This window comes from Lingula anatina, chromosome 1, assembly GCF_051362555.1.
Source record: "Lingula anatina isolate TDL-2025a chromosome 1, LinAna3.0, whole genome shotgun sequence".
Taxonomy (NCBI): Eukaryota; Metazoa; Brachiopoda; class Lingulata; order Lingulida; family Lingulidae; genus Lingula; species Lingula anatina.
Genome location: NC_141767.1, coordinates 19472017 through 19492059, shown reverse-complemented (window position 1 = coordinate 19492059; position 20043 = coordinate 19472017). Strand labels below are relative to the sequence as shown.

The window sequence follows — 20043 nt, the reverse complement described above, 5'->3', positions numbered from 1 at the left end:
GTTCGGGGCCTGTTTAAAGACCCCGAAAAAATTTTGGTGTTTTTGGAGAGCAAACAGTGCCCTTTGATATAGTTTAGAACTATGATTCAGCTAGTCAAAATTCTAATTTCAAAAGGGGAGTAATATATTGATGTGATATATTTTTCAGAAACCGAAGGAGGGGAGGGGTCAGGACTCCCTTGACCCCCCCCCCCCCTCTAAATCCGCCACTGTTAATTGTTTTAGGGAAAACTGCATGTGAAACGAAAGACTGTTTAATTTAAATTGGTGTTAACCCCTCTCCCGCGCTGCAGGGCAAATTACCCAGGTGCTCTCATTATTATCTTTTACAGTAAGCACATATTGTTATCATTAAAACTCTAATAGCAAATAAAGCTAGTTTCTCCCGTCGCCTGCAGGTGTCGGTGCAAGCCATCATGCACCTGACATAACCTAAATCAGCTTTAAACGATAACAGAGTACGGAAAATCGATCACCTTACGTCCCTTCTTATCATACAACATACGCTTTTTAAGAACAAAAAATCTGCATATGAAATGCTGAAAATCGGTCATTGAAACACTGTGCTATTGACATTCTATGGTTGTAATAAAGGACCTCCTTCCGATTCTATTATGCCTGTTGTGGTAAAGCAAATAACTGACCTGGCCTAATGCCCAATGTTTACACAATTGACATGACTACACAAGATGGCGGCAGTAAGTTGGGATAAAACTGCTTGAGACATGCAAGACTGAAAAACGACTGTTTGCGGTCCTGAACACATCTCCAGCGATTTACGTCAGTTCATTAGACATCCAAAAGCAATTTTCGTCACAAATTGTTGTGTCAAGCCAGTATACTTATGCGAACGTTTTGCTTGAGGCTGTGAAACAAGAACCAGGGACCGGAGGAATGCGATTTCATCAGGTGCACCATGATGAAGCATTTCTTTAAATGCCAAAGCTCTAGGAGGAATAACCTGAAGTAAAATTAAAGGGTTTAGAGTCAGTAGACGATAACAAAATAATCTGGATATTACCGAATCTCTGTAAAATGTGTTCGCCAGATATTTCAAGCTAACAGAACTATCATCATGGCAGGGGATGTACGGGAACTGACTTTCCAAAATGTTCTGGACAATATTTTGAAGCCCGCTGGTGTTAAGGTGGGCGGGTTTCCGGATGAGATCTTCCTTGATATGAGCGAAGAAGACAGGGAAAAATGGCAGTGCAACATTTGGTAAGTTGTCAACCAGATACTCGACTGACTGGGCCTATTAGTCAGTCCATTTCTGTATCAAGAATCGTGCCCAACCGCATTATCAACAGTCAAGTATAATACCAGATGCGCATCATTCATATATATACATGTATAATAATCTCATGCTCACATACATTTCAGTGATTTATATGGCCACGAGACGAGTGATTAGATACCAGCGAATAAATATCATGAAATATAGAATGTTCAGTAATATGGACAATTACAGGCCTGCATTGATTGCAACTGTAGGTTGTTATATATTGGTTTTGTAAGCTAAGTTATTGCGTGATATCATAGCGTGATAAATAGACTAATGGATTGTCACACGGGCCTTTAATACTTTCGCCTCAGATTAGCAATAGACTCGAGGAAAAAATAAATAAAATAAAATAAAAATGAAAAATAAATAAATATTAAATTGGAAGTAATTTTCTTTCGTTTCAGTTATCTCGTAGCCAACCGCTGCAAGCAATGCCAAAACAAACACCTGTTTTGCGGAACCTGTATCTTTGCCTGGTCTATGACATACGGTGCAAACAGCGACAAATGCCCAGTATGCCGCGTAGTTCAAACAGATTATGCTGACAACAAAGAAATAGACAAGCAACTGGGGGATAAAAAAGTAAAGTGTCACGAGGCGACATGTTCATTCTCAGCGCCGTTGAAAATATTCTTGCTCCACAGTCACGGGAGACAGCAGTTTAATAATGATGATGTAGACTGGGCGAGTTTGCGGTCTCAGAGGCCGTCGCCCCCAAGAGCGGTGGGCCTGCAGTTCCCTTCGCTAGGTGGTCTTATTGTTTTACCAACGTTGGGGCCCGGACCTAGACAGCAAGTGACTGACGTTAGAGATCAGATCAGACAAGTAAGTGTTTAGCCTTTCGGGTTTTTTTAACACACAGTCATATATAATTTGACATTAATTATGCATTTTACTTAACTACATGATGTCCTTACACTTTTTTGATGAAATTCAAATCTGAAATTAAGAAATCATGAAATATGTGTCTATAAAAGAATATTGTTTCATGGCCAGGTGGGTGAGCGCTTAATTGATCTCAAGATTTGCTGAATAATCAACTGTTATGACAATGTTATTTTCAGGGCCGAGAACTTTTACAACAAATGATGACGCTCCTTCAGCTAGAGATGGCAATGCGCAGCCGTGCCCTGCAACGCTTCTCGGAAGCTGCTGATCCCAACGTCAGAATGCAGCGACTGGACGAAGTGATCTCCATGAACGAACAAATGGACGAGTTGGGATCCTTATTCCACGTATTGCTCAGCACACCTGTGAGACCAGGAACTCTAACCAGTAGAAACACCGGTGCTGGAGGAAATAGTGGGCCATCTCCCCGCGGGGCGGCCGCTGTCACCGCCCGATATGGTCGCTTTGGTGCGCTCGAGAGTGATAGCGACTCCGACTCGGACGCTTCAAGCGATTCGTCGGGGATCGTTTCCCGCATTCGACTGCAGGCAGAAACTAGGCGCTTCGATCAAACAGTAACGCGATCGCTTACATCAAACGGCCCAGGAGTCACTCCCGCCGCCCGAAACACCGGCGCATCTCTGTCCTCCTCCCACAATGGTGCAGGTTCTAACAGTGGGTGGGGCGCCGAGGCGGCGACTTACTATGGCAATATCGCATCTCATGAAGAATTACGGGCACGACGTAGGAGTGAAATAAGGGAGGAACTTTTAGGCACTTCTACGCCACGGGCATCAACAAACAATCCTTCAACAACATCCAGTACTTCTAGGCCCACTGGTGAGAGACTAACCTCACTGCGACGGGAGACAGAAGCGCCGAGAGCTTTATCTCAAGTTAGAGATGCGCCTGTGGAAATTCGACCGTCCCTAAATAACACAGCGTCAAGCCAAGTGTCGTCCACAGCCAACGCTGGAATAAGCTCAAATATCCGAGGCTCAGTCAGTCTTTCAAATTCTATCAATCACACGGCGACCAACAGAAGCAATCCATCTGCTACCAGTGAATCTCAAGCCCTTAGTCGGACAGCCAATGCCACAGGCCAAACAGAACAGCAATCATCATCTCCAAGACAAATTCAACCGACATCTCAGTCGCCAAGGCAGTTGCCTTCATTGTCACAATCGGACAGTCCCCGTTCGGATACCAACGCCAACACAACCTCAAACAGATCCATTATCCCATCGGGTAGCCGTGAACATCAAGCCGCCGCCGACGAGGTGATTTCTCCAAGACCCCCATTACCTGTCAGGCAGCGTATTCTTAGAAACAGTATTAATGAGTCTTCAAACGCGGGCACTGCCTCTCGCGAAGGCAATTCCTCAAATGGAGTCCCAAATTCAGTGGCTCGACAAAGCACTGAGGCTATTAGAAATACTGACAGTTTTGCTCTAAATCTAAGCGCAAACCTAGAGACAAGTTCCGCGGCAGTTCCAGGTACATCGCAGGAAAGCGGCAATGTCGCAACCGTGACCAGTAACGGCGCAAGTCCCAGAAGAGCAACAAAATACGCCCCACAAAAACGTTTCAGGAGAAATACCAACAGTAATGATCGCATAAACGAAGGACTAGCGGCTGCTAGACGTAGGCAGGCAGAGAGCCTGGAAAGAAATTCCAATAATGCGACAGGAACTACTAGTAACCGTCCCACGAACGGCGGACAGCGAAATGGAGAGATCGCTGGCACGCGCGGAAGAAATCCACGAATACGCGACCAAGCCGATCAAAACACACGTGTGGCTGACTATCACTCCAATTTTAATAACAGTGCAACCAACTCTAGAACAGAAACTAACCACACCCAACAAAGATCTCATACCCCAAGCCGTTCGAGCTCAAACGCCAATGGCAATTCAAGCCGGCTGCCTGGTACTGCAGGGCAGCTTCTACGCTCTCGCAGACGAAGCGAAATAGCTGAAGAAATGATGAATCTCGGCAGGCGTTAGGATGCTAATTGCATTAAAATGAAAAATGTTTTTTTTTTTGTGTGTGTATATAGTAATGCTACATTCCATTTGTAGAACAATTTCTTTTTTTCCCCCAGGTGCCAATGAATTTGCCATAATCATACGGCAATTTTGAAGTCGAGCATGACTATAGAGAAATGCTATTTTATTTTGTATGTTCACCCATTTTAATGAACTAAGCTAATATATAAATCGCCTTTGATGCATCAGAAATCGAAAACCTTTCCTAGTGATTTTGATACCAAAACATTCCCAGTTACTGTAAAGATTCTTCGGGTGCTGCTGACATTTAAAGTGTGACAAGGCCCGTTTCGATTTGCTTAGATAGCATGTTTGAAGGTAGGCTTTTTGTACTTGCTTTTATCCTAAATCACTCTTGATGACTTTTGAGAGTAACGTATCTTAAACTTATTGACAGCAATCTCTATACGTTTACGAGAAATAATAGAGTATGGCAGTGAATTTGAACTTTAAAACTGTGAATACACGTTAAATAAACTTTAATTCATTGACAATTTCAGAACTATTATTTATTGAAAACCGTACTAAATTCTTAGTACATGTACAACGTATCAACGAAACAAGCTGAGGGCAAACATGCGTGTTAAAAAAAAACTTACGTTTTGATTTAGCAATAAAGTGTGCTTGTTTATAAAAAAAAATCTCATTTTTAACAATACATTTTATCTTCATGAAATATAAATATTAAATTGATACATTACTATCTATATTCTGTAACACATTTTTGTATCACTGCTAGTTACATTTCAGTGAGCGGCTATATGATGCAGTCACCATGAAAATGACAGATAAAAGTTTCAGACAGCAAACTTTATAATACAACATTGAAGTATTCGATTTTGAAAAAGGTTCACTGGCATAAATGTACTTAGGAACAAATTAGAACATTTTCCTTCTATAAAATTCCTGCTCTGGGCTAGGGGAATCCACTGATGATCCAGCTTTGAGGAAAAGATCTTCAGCATTTTTCAGAATGTTAAAACGTCTCCTTTTTGTTGGAGTCCTCCATGTTCCTTCAACTATAAGATCATGATATGCCGAGATGTCCATTGTAGAAGGATCCTTCACATCAACATAGTCTAAAATGTCCAATGATTCTGGAAGCTATAAAAAACAATAATTAGGTTGATGTAAGATTCAACATCACAATTTACACTTCACGTTAAATGAAATTCATGAAGTTCAATAAAATAACCCCACTTGTAAGCATCAACTACCTTTTTCCAGAAGTTTAAGTTCTACAGTAATTATATATTGACTACCAAAAAGATCAAATTGCTTTCACTCCCGTTTCAGGAAAAAAAAAAAGAACACAGGCACATGAAAGAAAGGTTATACATTATGCAATGTATTGAATATTTTGTCAATATTGTCACCTTAATAAAAAACAGAACATGTCACCTGCCTTTTAAGTGTCAAATCAATTACAACTATTTACAACAACTGTAATCAATTCTTTAACTATTAAGTAATATTAAGTAACAGATCCTTTCAGACATCCTCCATGCACTTTATGTTGTAATACTATACTCACCGGATTATATAACCTGTCACATTGCTGAAGATGTTCTGTCTTCCATGATTGCTCCAAATGACTGGAGGCTGTGAATGCCCTTTGGTGGACAGGCTGCAAAGCTGCTGGGTTGATCTGGGTTACAACTGCAGCATTCTGAAACAGACACAGAACACAAAATATATCACAAAGAACTTGTAAAGAATGTAATTTTCACCTTATTCACATAGTAATAAAATGCTTCAATAATATGACTACTGTAACTGTCAAATGTAAAAGATGTAATTTCATACAACAATGAGAGTATTAATTCCTTAAAACTGTGTGATATGATACAGCTTCAAATTGTTTGTCCCTGCAAAGACAGATTCTTTGAAGAAATAAATAAATAAATAAATAAATGCTATACCTGACTAACTTGTGATGGTACATGCCATGTTTGTTGGACAATAGGATGATAGGCTTTTGTTTGATCCCTCATAAAACCTGGGTTGCTGGTATCAAGTGACTGATTAACATTTGTTGAAGAGGTAGCGAAATCTGAAATTTCAAATGTATAAACCCTACAGTTTAAGGAACAACTTTTCTGGGACAAACATAAAAGATCTGCAGTCCACAGCTACAAAATATCTCTAATCTTTCTTGAGAAAAAAAAAAATTCCCCTAGTCAAAAATCACCACTGGACTTGTCTCAGGGGCGGATTTAGGCCGTCTTCTGGGTCTTCCAGAAGACGGTCAGTTTTTCAAGTTTACATCAAAATTTATGTTGATAATTTACCTACCTGGTTTTCCATAGTACCTGGCTATATCCTGTGCTAGTTTCCTTTCATGAAACTCATTATTTTCAATAATAAAGGTGTTGGCATCTTTTTCTTGAGATTCAGTAAGAATGACATCTGGAAAAAATTATTAAAATACTGCATTTAAAAACATTTTTCACATCATTGAAGAAAATGTTTCAAGTCCTACTCTTGATAGGAAACTGTAAGTTTAATGATTAAAAAAAAAAAAAAAAAAAAAACACAAATTGTGAAGAGCATACTTCTTCCACTTACCAGTTTTGCCATTATGTTTAATTGAGTCTTGAGCTTGCCTTCTTTCTTCACTTTCAATCAATAAGGTCAAGGCATCTTTTTCTTGCGATTCACCATTGTCAATATCTGTTGAAAAAGTGATAACCTTTTACACAGCCACAATAAAAATTTCAAAGGTAAACCTTAATTTAAAAAACATCATTATTCTATGAAAAACAATGAAGTGCTTTTGAATTTTAAAATTAAATTTGTTTTTAACAATGTTTTGTATCATGGAATGACTTATCAATGTTTGGATTGTGTTTAGCTTCAACCCTGATCAAACTGCCTCTCATAACTTTGGTTTATAAAGGCATAAGTATCTTTTTCTTGTAGATTACCTAAAGCACCATCTATGGGAAAAGAGAGGTCCTTTTTTAATGTATTGTTTGCACTGTCAATATTTTGCCCTGGTAGGCTCGTAGAGAACAGCTGTGTATGTTGATCATTTTTAGAGGTTACTAATAGAGATGCATCTTTGTGAACACCTACAATAAAATAATTAAACAGATAATTTTTTTTTTGTGACAATAAATCTTATTTTGCCGCAGTCTCACACTGACAGTAAAAATTATAAATATTTTGCAAATTACGACTACTAAAGACATTTTACAAGATATGGCAAAAAGATTTTTCAGTTTATTCTTAAAATGGGAATACCTTTAGTACTACTGACTTGGCTGCTCTGACTAGATGCCCACACTGCAGGAGAGTTTGATATCACAGCTGCTGGACTGGGAGGTGCACTGTGGATTAAAATAATAATAATAATAATAATAATAATAATAATAATAATAATAATATAATTCCTAACTGTGAGACAATTTTCTTATGCAATAAAAAAAATTTAAAAAAAAAGAAAAAAGTAAAAGTAAAGCCTATGTTGACAATGGATGCATATACAAATTACATTTTTATCTAGGATCTTTATACAATGAAAATGATTGGAAGTGTGCATTTTCTTCTGTACTCTTATTCACAGTGCATGTTCAATCAATATGCTAAAACATACTTCTGTTTCAAAAGCTTGTTCAGGTCAGCTTTCACTTCTTGCAATAAATCTGCAAAGAAATATAACAACAAAATTTCTAGCTTTGTGGAAAATTATTCTTTAAGACAGGTAAACTATATCTGCTGTCATATTTGACATCAAATTTTGTACAATTATATCATAAGATGTGAACTACAATAGCAGTACCTTTCTTCTTAAATAAGTAACAAATATAAACTCTTAAAATAAATAATAAAAATGGTTACATTTATTAATAATAACTTACTTCTTCCATGGTAACACCTTGATGGTTTCAATTGCTTTGCCAAAGATGTGATTTCATCAATTGGTATAGACTACAAATAAGTTATAAAAATAGATTATTATCTAATATCATTTTAATATACTGGCTTTTAATATAATTTCCACATGTAGCTGTTGTAACAACCTTTGGTGACATGAAGGCAAAGAATCAGATTACCTAACTATAGATACTTCAAAATTTAGAACCACATGCAGTATAATATGTCTGGAGACTGCGATATTTTTAATTTTACGTGAAGTACTAAGCAAGATAGGTTTACAGTAAGAATCAAATTTCTCCTTTGGAGGCAAGCATCTGTCCATCTTAGACAATGACTTTTAAAAAGTAATCTACAGTACTAGTAATGTGAAAATAGAACCTCTGTCTGCAATTTATATTAACATATACCAGAAAAACTAAGCAACTTTTTAAAATTTATATTTCCGACCTTTGAAAATGATTCCTGACATATTGGTGAAGTGTTCTTTTTGCTTCTCCTCTGTATAAAAACTTCATCAGAACTACTTTTTTAAGGACAGGGAAAATAGAAACAGGATAGAGAAAAGAAGAATGCAAAATGTATATATAGCAATATATTCATGGAGAATAGATAACAAGACAAAGAGTAACCAGTTTACCAGTAGGAATTAGTTCAGGAAACAGAAAATGTGATAATGATATCATTATCAGAAATGTATTTGAGTGTATTTTGTAGGCCAAGGTACTGAAAAGATAATGCAATCCACTCCCACTCATCAAGAAAATAAATAAATAAATAAATAAATAAATAAATAAATAAATAAATAAATAAAAATAACAGAAAATTATCAATGAGACTTATCATAATAATTTTATCAATAACGAACACTGTACTTGCCTACTGTCACTCTCGGATACAGGGATTCTCACAGATTCCACAGATGTCTGAGATTTGTAGCTAAAAATTGAATATTGAAGCACAAACAATGAAGTACAGTTAATAAAATCAGCAATGGAAGAAAGCTATCTATAACATAATTTATGATCTGCAGTTTAAATGTTGGCAAAAACAAAGAAAAAAAAACTTATGTCATTTAACTTCTCCTTCATCAGAATTGTTTTTATTTTCATTGGAATTTTTATCAAAGTATTATTGACCACAAGAACTCTCTTACAGGGGGGCAATGGATATAATACAGAACAAAACCATTGCAGCATATCCAAAAATCTTGTTACCACAAAACTGATAAAAATTCTTTTCATGAACATACCTTTTTCTTAAACATGTAAGTGTCAATGGTTTTTGTAATTCAGCATCAGCAATGTCCAAGATTTTCATCAAGTCAGCATCTGCTTTAGCTTTGGTAGTTGCTGGGGTGTATATTGGACCTTACAAATAAAAACAGACACATGGATATAAATTTTTCTTATGTTCTATATCACTATTTTTATTTTCAGAAAGGACTTAGTGTGGCACAATACCTTTATAATTCTTTCACATCTTAATATTAATCAAAACTTTTTGTAACATGGTCACTTAAACAAAAATGCAACATTCAGAAAAAAAAACAACAGACAATACTTATCCTTATTATTTTCTTTAGAAATGACTCACCTCTATGTATTTTTCCAGACTTTTTCCCATGAGCAAATAAGCCTAATCTGTTCTGAAAAAGTAACCAGAAAATAAAATAATGTGGAATAATGTGATAAGGACAAAAATTATTATTAAAAAAGTATTATTATAAAAATTGAAATTATTAAATCAGTATCCAATGACATTTATCTCCTTAACATTACTCACTAAAGCTTCACATATTTACTATAATATAATAACCTTATTCACTATAATATATAACTACTTACTGTCAGTCTATTCTGTGTCAATGCTCCAGTAGTGGATCGCTCATTTTTGGCATGCTTAAAGTGGAATTTAATCAATAATTGATATTGATTTTATTAACATTTTAAATCCTCAAGACATAAAAGATGTCACATATACAGACAATAAACAAAGATATTCACAGCACAGATTAAACAGGATGTACATGAAATTAAAGATGGAGTTAAATATAAAACAGCAATTTCCACCTCAACAGGTGCGGTCTGCCTAAAAGACGTACAATTTATCCTGTTGACAAGTATTGTTGTCATCTGACTAACAATCAATACACATTACTGTTTCAGCACATCTTCGCTGTTTTAAGTTGTAATCAGTGAAATTCAACACTTCATATTACACTGGCATTATCCTAGACAAGGAAGGCAAGGCATATTGAGAACAGCAATTAATGAGAGAGAGAGAGAGAGAGAGAGAGAGAGAGAGAGAGAGAGAGATCCACTTTAGCCATAACAGATTTAACTCATAGAAGCAGTGACATTAAAACACTCTAAAAATAATGAAACCCCAGTTTAACAATGAAAGTGCACAAAATGTGCTTTTCATGTCAATTTTGACATAATATTACATAAGAGCAAATGACCACCAATTTTTAGTTATTTGCTACTTTTGTGGACATTCAGATAATGTAACCAGCACATCAACCCTGGGATTATGATGCCTGATTTTATTAACTGTATGTAATTGGTTGGATTTCGGTGCCTATTGATGAAAATTTCATCAGACAGGCTTAAACAAGTTGTACTTCATTCCTATAAGTTTGAGGATAATGGGTATCAAAATTTTTATTGTCTTTATCAGAAATGAGAGTGCCATTTAGAAAAAAGTTGGGTCGGGGGGGGGGGGGGGGGGGGAGGGCTAGGCCAATGATATTTTTGACTATCAAAAAGTCAGAAATCTAAAGATAGTTGAAAAGATTTTATTCCAAACTACTTTTCTTTTGGTCAATTTTGATGCAATATTACAGCATGCTTGACAGCATAATAACCACCAATTTTAATAATGTGCTATATTACTACATTTTTATAACAGGTATGATGTCCAATACAGATTTTGAAGAAAAGTCATAAGGCAAATGGGCAATTTAAACTTCAAATACTTGTTTTTTTCTTTAGTATTATTGATATATGTAAAGATAATAATTTGTTGAAAATTGTCACAAACTTCTCAAAAATGAAATGCTTCAAATTTACTACTACTGCTATACCATGTCTTCTTAAAATTCCATTTTTTTTATTTGTATCAGTTTTTTTCAAAATTTTTATTTAACAGAAATACCTTATTAAAAAAGAGTAATTTTCTTTCAGCATTTAATCACACAGATAAGGTGAAGTTGTAAATTTTATTTCCATATCAAGATCTCTAACTACAATAAATCATCTTATTTTAATTTTTTCCAGCACTTTTCTCTTACTACAGCAAAGTTTACATAAAATTTTACAACAAGCAATACAAAGTATCACCATTACAATAGCAATGCACAGTAGAAATAGGACCACATCAACAAGGTAGTACTGATACCATGGCAACTGTTCTCCAGCAGAGCGAAGGTATGAGCCGCCATGTTTAAGGACATGCTCAATCCAGGAGGCGGCCAGTTGTTGTGAAGTCATCGGCTGATCCCTATAGATGGCAGATAACTTCTTTGCAGCAGTCAGGTAAGTTGAGTTCTCGATCATGTCCTTGATATTGTTCACTAGTTCGTTAGAAGTAAAATCTACTATGTTCATGATTCTCGCCATTCCCTTGTTACGGGCTCTGTTGCCATTGTAAACCTGGTCCAAGAAAAGGGGGAACCCAAGTATTGGAATACCATGGTAAAGAGCTTCATATGACCCTCCATTGCCACAGTGGCTAATAAACAGCTTTGTATTGGGATGAGCCAAGAGATCATTCTGTGGAATCCATGGTAAAAGTTTCACATGTGAAGGAACCCGATTTGGTTTGGTGCCAGTAAATTTCCAGATGACTCCATGCTTGACTTGTGCAAAGACTTCCAGCATTTTGTTAGTGACATGGGTAGGAAAATAGGCAGCCCATGACCCAAATGAAACAACAATCACACCTTCTCTATGGGATTCCATGAAAGACTTCAGTTCTCTGGTCAGAGGTTTTCCAGGTCTGGTGTTCACTCCCCCAGCAATAATGACATTAGGCATAGTCAGCTGAGGATAGTCTAGAACAGAGTGCTTGCCTGTTAATACAAATAATTCAGAAAGAGCTACCAACTCTTTTGAACTTTTCATTGCCTTTCCTGGTAAATATGTAGTATAGTACTTGTCAGGAACTCTAGGTGGATTCCATGTCCATGCAGTAAGCTTATATATCAGCAGATTTGCTGTCCGTTGAAGAAATGTCATCTCATCTGAAAATGGGCTGACTGGATGAGGTATAACGGAAGGAGGAAGTGGCATCCCAGATATTGGTAACGGGGTAAAAGGGGATGAAGTGATGTAGCGAAGATTATGTTGATAAGGAAGCAGATATGCTGTTGGGAACAATAAAAAACAGTTGTGTAAAATTACCATGTCAATTTCTAAATCTTTTATTCTTTTGTGGAATTTTGTGTCGTTCAACATGTCTTCAGTGTACTGGGTACTGAACATTTCTCTCATCTTTTGTGTAAATTCCATCAGTTTGCGTGGTATAACTCTCTCAACTGGGTCGTCAAAAAAAGCCATAAGCCCATTCTTTTGTGCCTGTGATTTTTCAAATGTCATGGCATCTGCAGATCGAGTTCTGAAAGTCAGAATTTGTACCTTGCTGTCTACCACATTCACCGGCAGTTTTGCAGCAGCATGTTCTCCAATGACGAGATAAACTTCATGTCCCCTATCAGCTAGGCCCAAGAGAAGTGCTTGGGTTTTTATCAATTGTCCCTTCAATGGATAAGTTATACCCAAAAACTTTGCACTTTCCACATATTGGTAGCAATAAAGAAAAGACAACAAAAGTGCCAAATGCTTGTGAACCTCCATATTGCCAATGCTCCAATCCCATTAGATAGTTCTGGAAAGTTCCGACTTTTGCAACCCCACTACCCATATATCAGGTTATGAATTACATAGTGGTTCAATGTTTGTTTAGATTTTGCAGGTTAAACATATCATGTGGGATGCTTGCAGTTACATGTACTTCATGTGGGTTATTTGTTTTCAATGTCATATTATGCTGTGTAAGTTTTAAAAAATCTATACATAGTTTTTTTTTGTATTTAGTAATTATTATTCTTGTATTTTTGTGACATAAAATGGGGGGGGGGGGATCTCTCATGGACCATTAGAGTGAAGATGTTGAAGCTTTGGGGATTAATAGCACTATCATCAGGCAGGGCCATGTATGGGCATTCTGATATATATAAATATATATACATGTCTTTGGGTATGGCTGTACCTGAGGGTGAATGATTCTAACTGAATATTATTTGATAACAGGGACCTTTAAAATTGTATACACAATTAATGCACAGGCCCCTGTGGGAAAATTGACCAATCAACTTGTGTGCAATTTGGGATCTACCTGACCCCTTAAATGGTGACTCAGGAGAGGAGGATAATTGGGTGTGATCACTCAGCTGGGTATATGGAATAAATGGGAGGCCATGCTTGACTTGACTGTATTACATAAAATTGGAATCTGCACTACTTAATGCCTAGATGTGAAATTGCATCCAATGACCAACACAAAGTTTATTTCTGGCAAGGAAAGGGTTCCTGTTACTATGTGGTACTTACCTCAATTCCCACAGGGCCCAATACAATATTAATTTTGTAACAGACTACTAGCGTACCCTGTGGTCAAAGAGTAGGAAAATATGGCATTAATCAACATCTAAACAGAGAGATTCAAGAACAGCAAAATATTTTCTGCCCAGAGCACATGGATAAGGTGATGAGATTCTTCTGCTCGAAATGCCACATCCCCATTTACAGTCATTACAATGACCTACACCAGGATGGCCACAAACTTTTCTTTCTTGATAAGGTTGACAACATTGTAAAGGCATAATTTCAGACCAAATTATTTGGGGTGGAGAATATTTCCAAAATACATGAAAATAAAATGTATATAAAAAGCAAGTTCAAATTTAGGGTACATTTATTGGATCTGTAAGGTTATTCATACCTACCAGCAAAGGATCAATACAATCTGTATGTCTCTTATGCTCATTTGCTTTTGATCTCTGAAAATAAAGATAGAGATTTTTCAAAACTTAAAATTAAGAAAAATAAAAAGTCAAGCTTGTCACTTTGGTATGAATTGCAAAACACTCACAAATAATTTATATTTAATAATTAACCATGTATTAGACAATATTTGGGCAAGTAATTTGAAAATTTCAAAATAAATAAATCTGAATAATATTGATACAGATGTTAATTAAAATTACAATGCTACAATATTTTTTCAAACCTTTGCTTGAAGTCTGGTCCTGATCCTGTCCCTCTCTGCCCCTGTTTTCCTTCTTTTATGTTTGTGTTTGCTGGTTTCTTCATGGCGATTCATAGCCTATAGTATTAAATAATTTCCTTAATTGCCAAAGCCAAATCAAATTTTTAATAGCACACTGTTTGGTTCATAAAATAGGATAACTTCATTTTTTAAAATCAAATAATTAATTCTGGCCTATGTTATGAATGGTATAAATTATGATAGTATTTTTTATTATGGAACAGGCTGATGGCATGAACAAGTACCAGTATTTGGCATGTGTAACATGATCATACTGATGCCACCCTATTGTTTATAGTACCCCATTTGGTTAAATTTTTATACTAGTATCTATTTATACAATATAATCACAACAAACTCAAAATTTACATTTTTTATTCTTATTACATCAGACATACTTCAACATATTTCGGCAGATGTACCTAATTTAACATGACACATACCCCAGTATATTGAGAATATATGATTAATTTGTGCCTGTTTAACATAGAAGTACAAGGAATATTTCTGGCTACAGAAAAATGGAACAAATGCAACAAAGAGAAGTCAGGGAAATCAATATGAACACATAAATTGCACAGAATACAACTTTCAAATGGAATAAAATTCGATTGCAAACACTTGAACAGTCTTTTTAGTTTTAAACATGCATAACTTACTTTTATCCCGTTTGCATCGCCAGACAAAAGTATTTAATATCCTGGAATCTGTGACTGGGAATATCCTTGAAGTACTCACTACTAATCCCCTCACCACTGTACCAGGGTCACTAACACTGAAAATCTGGAAGGGTGGAGGGTCGAGTGATCAAATCTTAATAAAACGCATAAAAACAACCTGGATCCGCATGAATTAAATGTAGAAAAGCCAGAATTTCTTCAATATCAGAGTTTAAAAATCTTAGAAATTGACCAAAAAGAGCATTTTTTAAATTTCGGCGTAAGAAATGTCAATTCATAAGTTCCCGCATCGTAAGAGTTGGTCAGCTCTTTTGCTATTAGTTTATTTAACATTTGCTATTTGATACATTTAAATTACTATCTTTATATAGCTAAAATAATTTTTCATAAATTATGTTAATTCAAATTGAAAATTAATATTATGTTTTACAGTGTTAAATTTAAATCTAATATTTTCTTTTCCTCGAAAACTAAATTAAATGTGATATTTGAGGTTTCACGCGTGCGCACTAAGGAAGTTTATATAGCAACCACTGGAAAGAAAATCTAGGAATACTATTCTCGACAATCAATTAGGGTTTAAAAGGTATGTTTCCATACAGTTATACTATTGATTGCACACATTTACATATTTTAAAAAATCAGAAAGTTGGTATTGTTAATTTTTTGTTTTAAACATGTCAAATGAGCTGTTTACCTGGCTGAAAAACACCAATGATTAGAAAGGCCGGAGTCGATAATATATCGCGGAAAGGACCAAAATTGGTGTCATTATAACGGAGAGAAAGAGTTTATCACATCAACTTGGACTTTAAGTCCACTACAGTGTCTGCGTGTACAGCAGCATTGTTCAGATGGGTCCAGTTAAAACTATTCTGTTTATAGTTATAATTATTCTGGGAATTTTAATTTCATAGTGCAGTTTTAGCCTTTACCTGGTAACTTCAAATAGCATGATATTGCTTCTAACATAAAAGGCTGGGGCATTTTCAGTTATTGAGCCAGAGTGTCTAGAATCATAGTCACCTGCAATAAATGTCTTTGTATCCTTCATAGTTTTCCCAGTAAAGACAGCTGATCTTTTATTCTGAATTGTTAGCAGAAGTACAAGAAATAGAGTCTCAGAGGATTTTTTTCTTTTTCACAATATCAGCAAGTCAAGCATTAAAAATTGAATTCGAGAGATAAAAAATGTTTACATATATCGCTAATATATTTGTTTGCCCAAAAAGCTGTGACTGCTCTAAAAATCCAAGTTAGTAAATATCTTTCTCAAGCCCAGCAGACAAGACAGTCACACAGAACATGTTCCACAGTTTGTACACTCCCACATGTGCTTTTACAGTTTTCATAAGTGACCCTTTTTCCACAATAAAGTCATAAGCTAACAGAACATGTATTTATAAGTTGAAACCATGCTCAGTGATATACTAAACTGTATTGACTATTTACCTTTTGCAAATGAAACTACATGAATGATAAAACTTATTTCAGGGTGAAAACTAACAATGGCAGAAACTGTCATATCAGCCAAAATGCCCCCACACATAGATGTGACAAGAGCTCCTCTAGCTTATGGAGATCGAGCACTGCCAAGATTGGTAAGTCTATATACTTTATAGCAAATACTATTTAATCAAGCAGTGTTTTAACACACATGCACACACGCATGCACACACACACACATGGCATGAAATGCATGCACATAAAGATTGTTTCTTACTTTAGTTTAAGAAGTTGATCCTCCCTTCCTCTTTCTCAAGCACAAACATATAGGCTGGTGGTGATTTCATCCTTTTGAAAACAAAATTCACTCTATTCAACTAAATGTCATAGAAGTTTAATTTTCATTGTTATTATTATTAATTTTTCAGAACCGAGAGCTGATAGACCTAAATTTACTCACAAGGCAAAGAGCTGTCAGATCATTGTGTGACTATTTACACGACCCAGAACACATAGCAGAGGCTCTAAGACAAGGTATGCTCTTGATGTAAATAAACTAGTACTCTTGTTCTAAGTACACACAATGTCGTAAACTAAAAGAAGTAAGCAATGAGTCTTCAAACTGGTCCAAAATCATTGTCATTTTCTCAAAGATATAATATTTTTATTTTACCTCAGGAATTCCAGAAAGTCTGAAGGGCCTGTTAGATGATAAAGATGTCACAGTGAGACAGAAGGCTACAGAGTGTTTATACATTATAGCAGGTATTTATGTGTGAAAATACATCTTCGTGTTTGTTAAATGAAAATTAAAATACAATCTGTGCATATGTGTGTTTGCAGAGGGGTGGAATGGTATTGTTTTAAAGTTCAAGCAAACTGCCTTGCATTTCATTTGTAAAATTAAGCCATGTATTCAATATTGCTTGAAATATCTCTCAAAAAAGAATACCTTGAACTATACTGAGAGTAATAATAATCACACCTAAATCATCATCATCATTAGGTTATGCAGTTGGGAGAGAAGCATTTTTGGACCAAAACATCATCATTCCATTATCAAAACTTTTTGCTGACAAAGAAGATATTGTTAGAAAAAATGCACACAAAGCAATGGAAATGGTGTCAGAAACAATGACAGGTAAGATTGTTATTGATTATAAGTATTACATGTTATGCTTTTTCTAAAATATAACTATCATTCACATTTTCTGTAGCTGTCCCTTTAAAAACTTGACTGAAAGTTAAATATGGAAAAGTTACATTTTGGCACTCAGAACAGTCACTACATTTTGTGTTGCAAAAATGAATATTATTGTTATGTCAACATATTTTAGGTGCTGAAGGTATTGTGGAAGCAAATTTAGTTCCAGTGCTTGTAGAAAAGCTAAAAACGGAACATGATGAAATCAAGGTAAGATATTTTATTTCATAACTTTAAATGTGAAAAAATTGTCTCTCCCTTAAAAAAACAGAACCTTTTTTTTTTTTTTTTTTTTGCACCATTTAAGTCTTTTACACATAAAGTAATTGTGTTGAAAAGAACACTGATTTGCTCATGAGGCAATTCTGTAAAGCAAAGTTCTTTATATGCCATAGTTATGGATATGCTCAAACCTTTATCTTGCCAGGAACTTATCCTAGACACATTGCACTTCTGTATGCGTGTAGACACTGCACATGCTTTGAGGGCAGAGGCCATGCAGGTGTTTACAAACCATCTGCAACATGGGACACCTGTTATTAGGGCTAAGGCAGCTAGGGATATCATGGATCTAAGGCAAGATTTAATATATTATTTAAAAAAGAAAAAATTATCTTTGTTTCTTTTGACATGATTACTTGTTTCTTGTCAAACCCCATTTTAAAACCATTCGTTTTTAACTGTAAGATAAAACACAATTTCCAGACAGAGAATGAGAGTCACAGAAACCAAAATAATGCAGATGAAATCATTTTTTTATATCACAAGAGGACAAAAAATGTATGTATTGTATCTATTGATTCTTTCAGTGTTCCCCTTGATGGCAAAAACAAGGCAGTCGAGGTTGGATCTGTGGCTTCACTGGTTGAGCTTCTGAAAGATTCTGATGCTGATGTGAGAGCCAGTGCTGCAGGTGCAATAATGACGTAAGTATTGTACAACTGTTAGTGTTACAGCTTCAGCTTGTTACATACACACATACAAGTTTTCTTTCAAGAAAAAAATGAGAGAGAGAGAGTGAGTGAGAGAGAGAGAAACAATACTAGGGAAAACAATGTCATAACCTTGAAATGATATAAATGTTAAAGAACATGTTTCCGTCTCTCTTGCATTAGAAAGTGCACAACTTATTCAAAGAGAAAATTAATTCCCATTAATTGACCACACAATTTATAATATGGAAAATGTTCTCTCTTGACAGTATAACCATCACTACTAAAGGGAAATACACAGCATTGAACTGCAATGCCATTGAGCCATTGGTCAAACTGGTTGATGATGAAAATAGTGAAGTTAGAGCAAATGCCCTCAAGGTAAGTCATATCTTAGTCTGCCACAATAACACAACAGTTTTCCAAAAATAATGAGAATATTTTTGTCAAGTTTTTAAAAACCATTTTTTTTATGTGACAACTATTTCTTTTGTGGGATCATAAATTTGTAAATAACGCAAAATGTTGCACATAATTCAGTTGATAACTTAAGAGAATTTACACGAGACAAAATACCAATCATGTTTAACAATTTTGAATTGTTAGAAAAATATCTTGTAATCTTCCAGGCAATCACATGCTTAGCTGAAGCTCCAGAAGGCAGACAGGAGCTTTTGAATCACATTGATCAGGTAAATGCCTCATGATGACTAAAATGACCATGAAAATAAAAAAAATTGCACGCAGAACTTGTAGTCAGCCTGAATATTGATGATTTTCATGGTTAATTCAACTATGTAGAAATATGAGTTTTAAAGAATCATGTTGACATGTTCAAAAACAAATTATAATATAATTAGGCAATTAAATCATTTCTTAAAAAGTTACTTGCCACAATTTATGTAATGTCTTCCAATCCTGAAACTTTCCCATGGGTGTAAAATTGAAATGTACCTTTTTTTCTGTATTTATGGTGTATAAATGAGATTGATTGGCATTTCAGATCCGGAAGAGGACAAATGATGCAATTCCTGCAGTTGTGAAACATGCAAACATTGCTGTAAAAGTGATCACGTGGAAACCCTAAAGAACTACCTATTCTTATATTGACAGCCTTTTTATAGCAAGATGAGACTTAAAGCTAATATTTTACAGTAATTTTGACAGGGAAAGGAACAATCAGGACATTTATTGGCATGAAGAAGTTCTCAGACATTTATCATGAGACTATTAGCACTTCTGTAAAATTTATGAAATAGATCATGTGAACGATTTTCTCAGCCTGTATATTTGTAAATAAATATTCTATGTATTTATTATTGGTCTTATCATTCTCTCCTAGTAGACA

The 20043-nt window shown here is 35.3% G+C and overlaps 4 protein-coding genes across 6 annotated transcripts; 2 read left to right on the top strand and 2 right to left on the bottom strand.

The window, feature by feature from the left end:
• The first annotated feature begins 186 nt into the window (after positions 1 to 186).
• Positions 187 to 5619, top strand: LOC106156568 (uncharacterized). The gene is made up of 3 exons (XM_013531877.2): positions 187 to 1221; positions 1690 to 2110; positions 2350 to 5619. The coding sequence occupies exons 1-3, from the start codon at positions 1076 to 1078 to the stop codon at positions 4177 to 4179; spliced, it is 2397 nt and encodes a 798-aa protein (XP_013387331.2). The 5' UTR covers positions 187 to 1075; the 3' UTR covers positions 4180 to 5619.
• LOC106156569 (uncharacterized) lies at positions 4716 to 15437 on the bottom strand. Of its 2 annotated transcripts, none has more exons than XM_013531880.2 (17): positions 15093 to 15437; positions 14395 to 14490; positions 14111 to 14164; positions 9948 to 10001; positions 9697 to 9748; positions 9353 to 9470; positions 8980 to 9039; positions 8551 to 8623; positions 8085 to 8154; positions 7820 to 7868; positions 7468 to 7553; positions 7149 to 7295; positions 6790 to 6894; positions 6517 to 6630; positions 6144 to 6274; positions 5756 to 5890; positions 4716 to 5325 (listed from the first exon to the last, which is right to left on the bottom strand). In XM_013531880.2, exons 2-17 carry the CDS (start codon positions 14485 to 14487, stop codon positions 5101 to 5103), a joined length of 1566 nt encoding a protein of 521 aa, XP_013387334.2. In that variant the 5' UTR covers positions 14488 to 14490; positions 15093 to 15437; the 3' UTR covers positions 4716 to 5100. The 2 variants fall into 2 exon arrangements, with proteins under 2 accessions (XP_013387334.2, XP_086857514.1); XM_087001388.1 differs by having other exon boundaries at positions 8085 to 8156; positions 8568 to 8623.
• On the bottom strand, positions 10833 to 14092 carry LOC147764067 (UDP-glucuronosyltransferase 2C1-like). The gene has a single exon (XM_087001387.1). The coding sequence runs from the start codon at positions 12957 to 12959 to the stop codon at positions 11358 to 11360; it is 1602 nt and encodes a 533-aa protein (XP_086857513.1). The 5' UTR covers positions 12960 to 14092; the 3' UTR covers positions 10833 to 11357.
• On the top strand, positions 11468 to 20011 carry LOC106170801 (radial spoke head 14 homolog). 2 transcript variants are annotated; one of them, XM_087001391.1, is made up of 11 exons: positions 11468 to 11639; positions 16608 to 16714; positions 16988 to 17093; positions 17238 to 17324; positions 17566 to 17700; positions 17897 to 17973; positions 18191 to 18339; positions 18573 to 18689; positions 18965 to 19076; positions 19325 to 19387; positions 19699 to 20011. In XM_087001391.1, the coding sequence occupies exons 2-11, from the start codon at positions 16622 to 16624 to the stop codon at positions 19780 to 19782; spliced, it is 1023 nt and encodes a 340-aa protein (XP_086857517.1). In that variant the 5' UTR covers positions 11468 to 11639; positions 16608 to 16621; the 3' UTR covers positions 19783 to 20011. The 2 variants fall into 2 exon arrangements, with proteins under 2 accessions (XP_086857517.1, XP_013406254.1); XM_013550800.2 differs by lacking the exon at positions 11468 to 11639 and adding an exon at positions 15593 to 15699.
• The last annotated feature ends 32 nt before the right edge of the window (positions 20012 to 20043 follow it).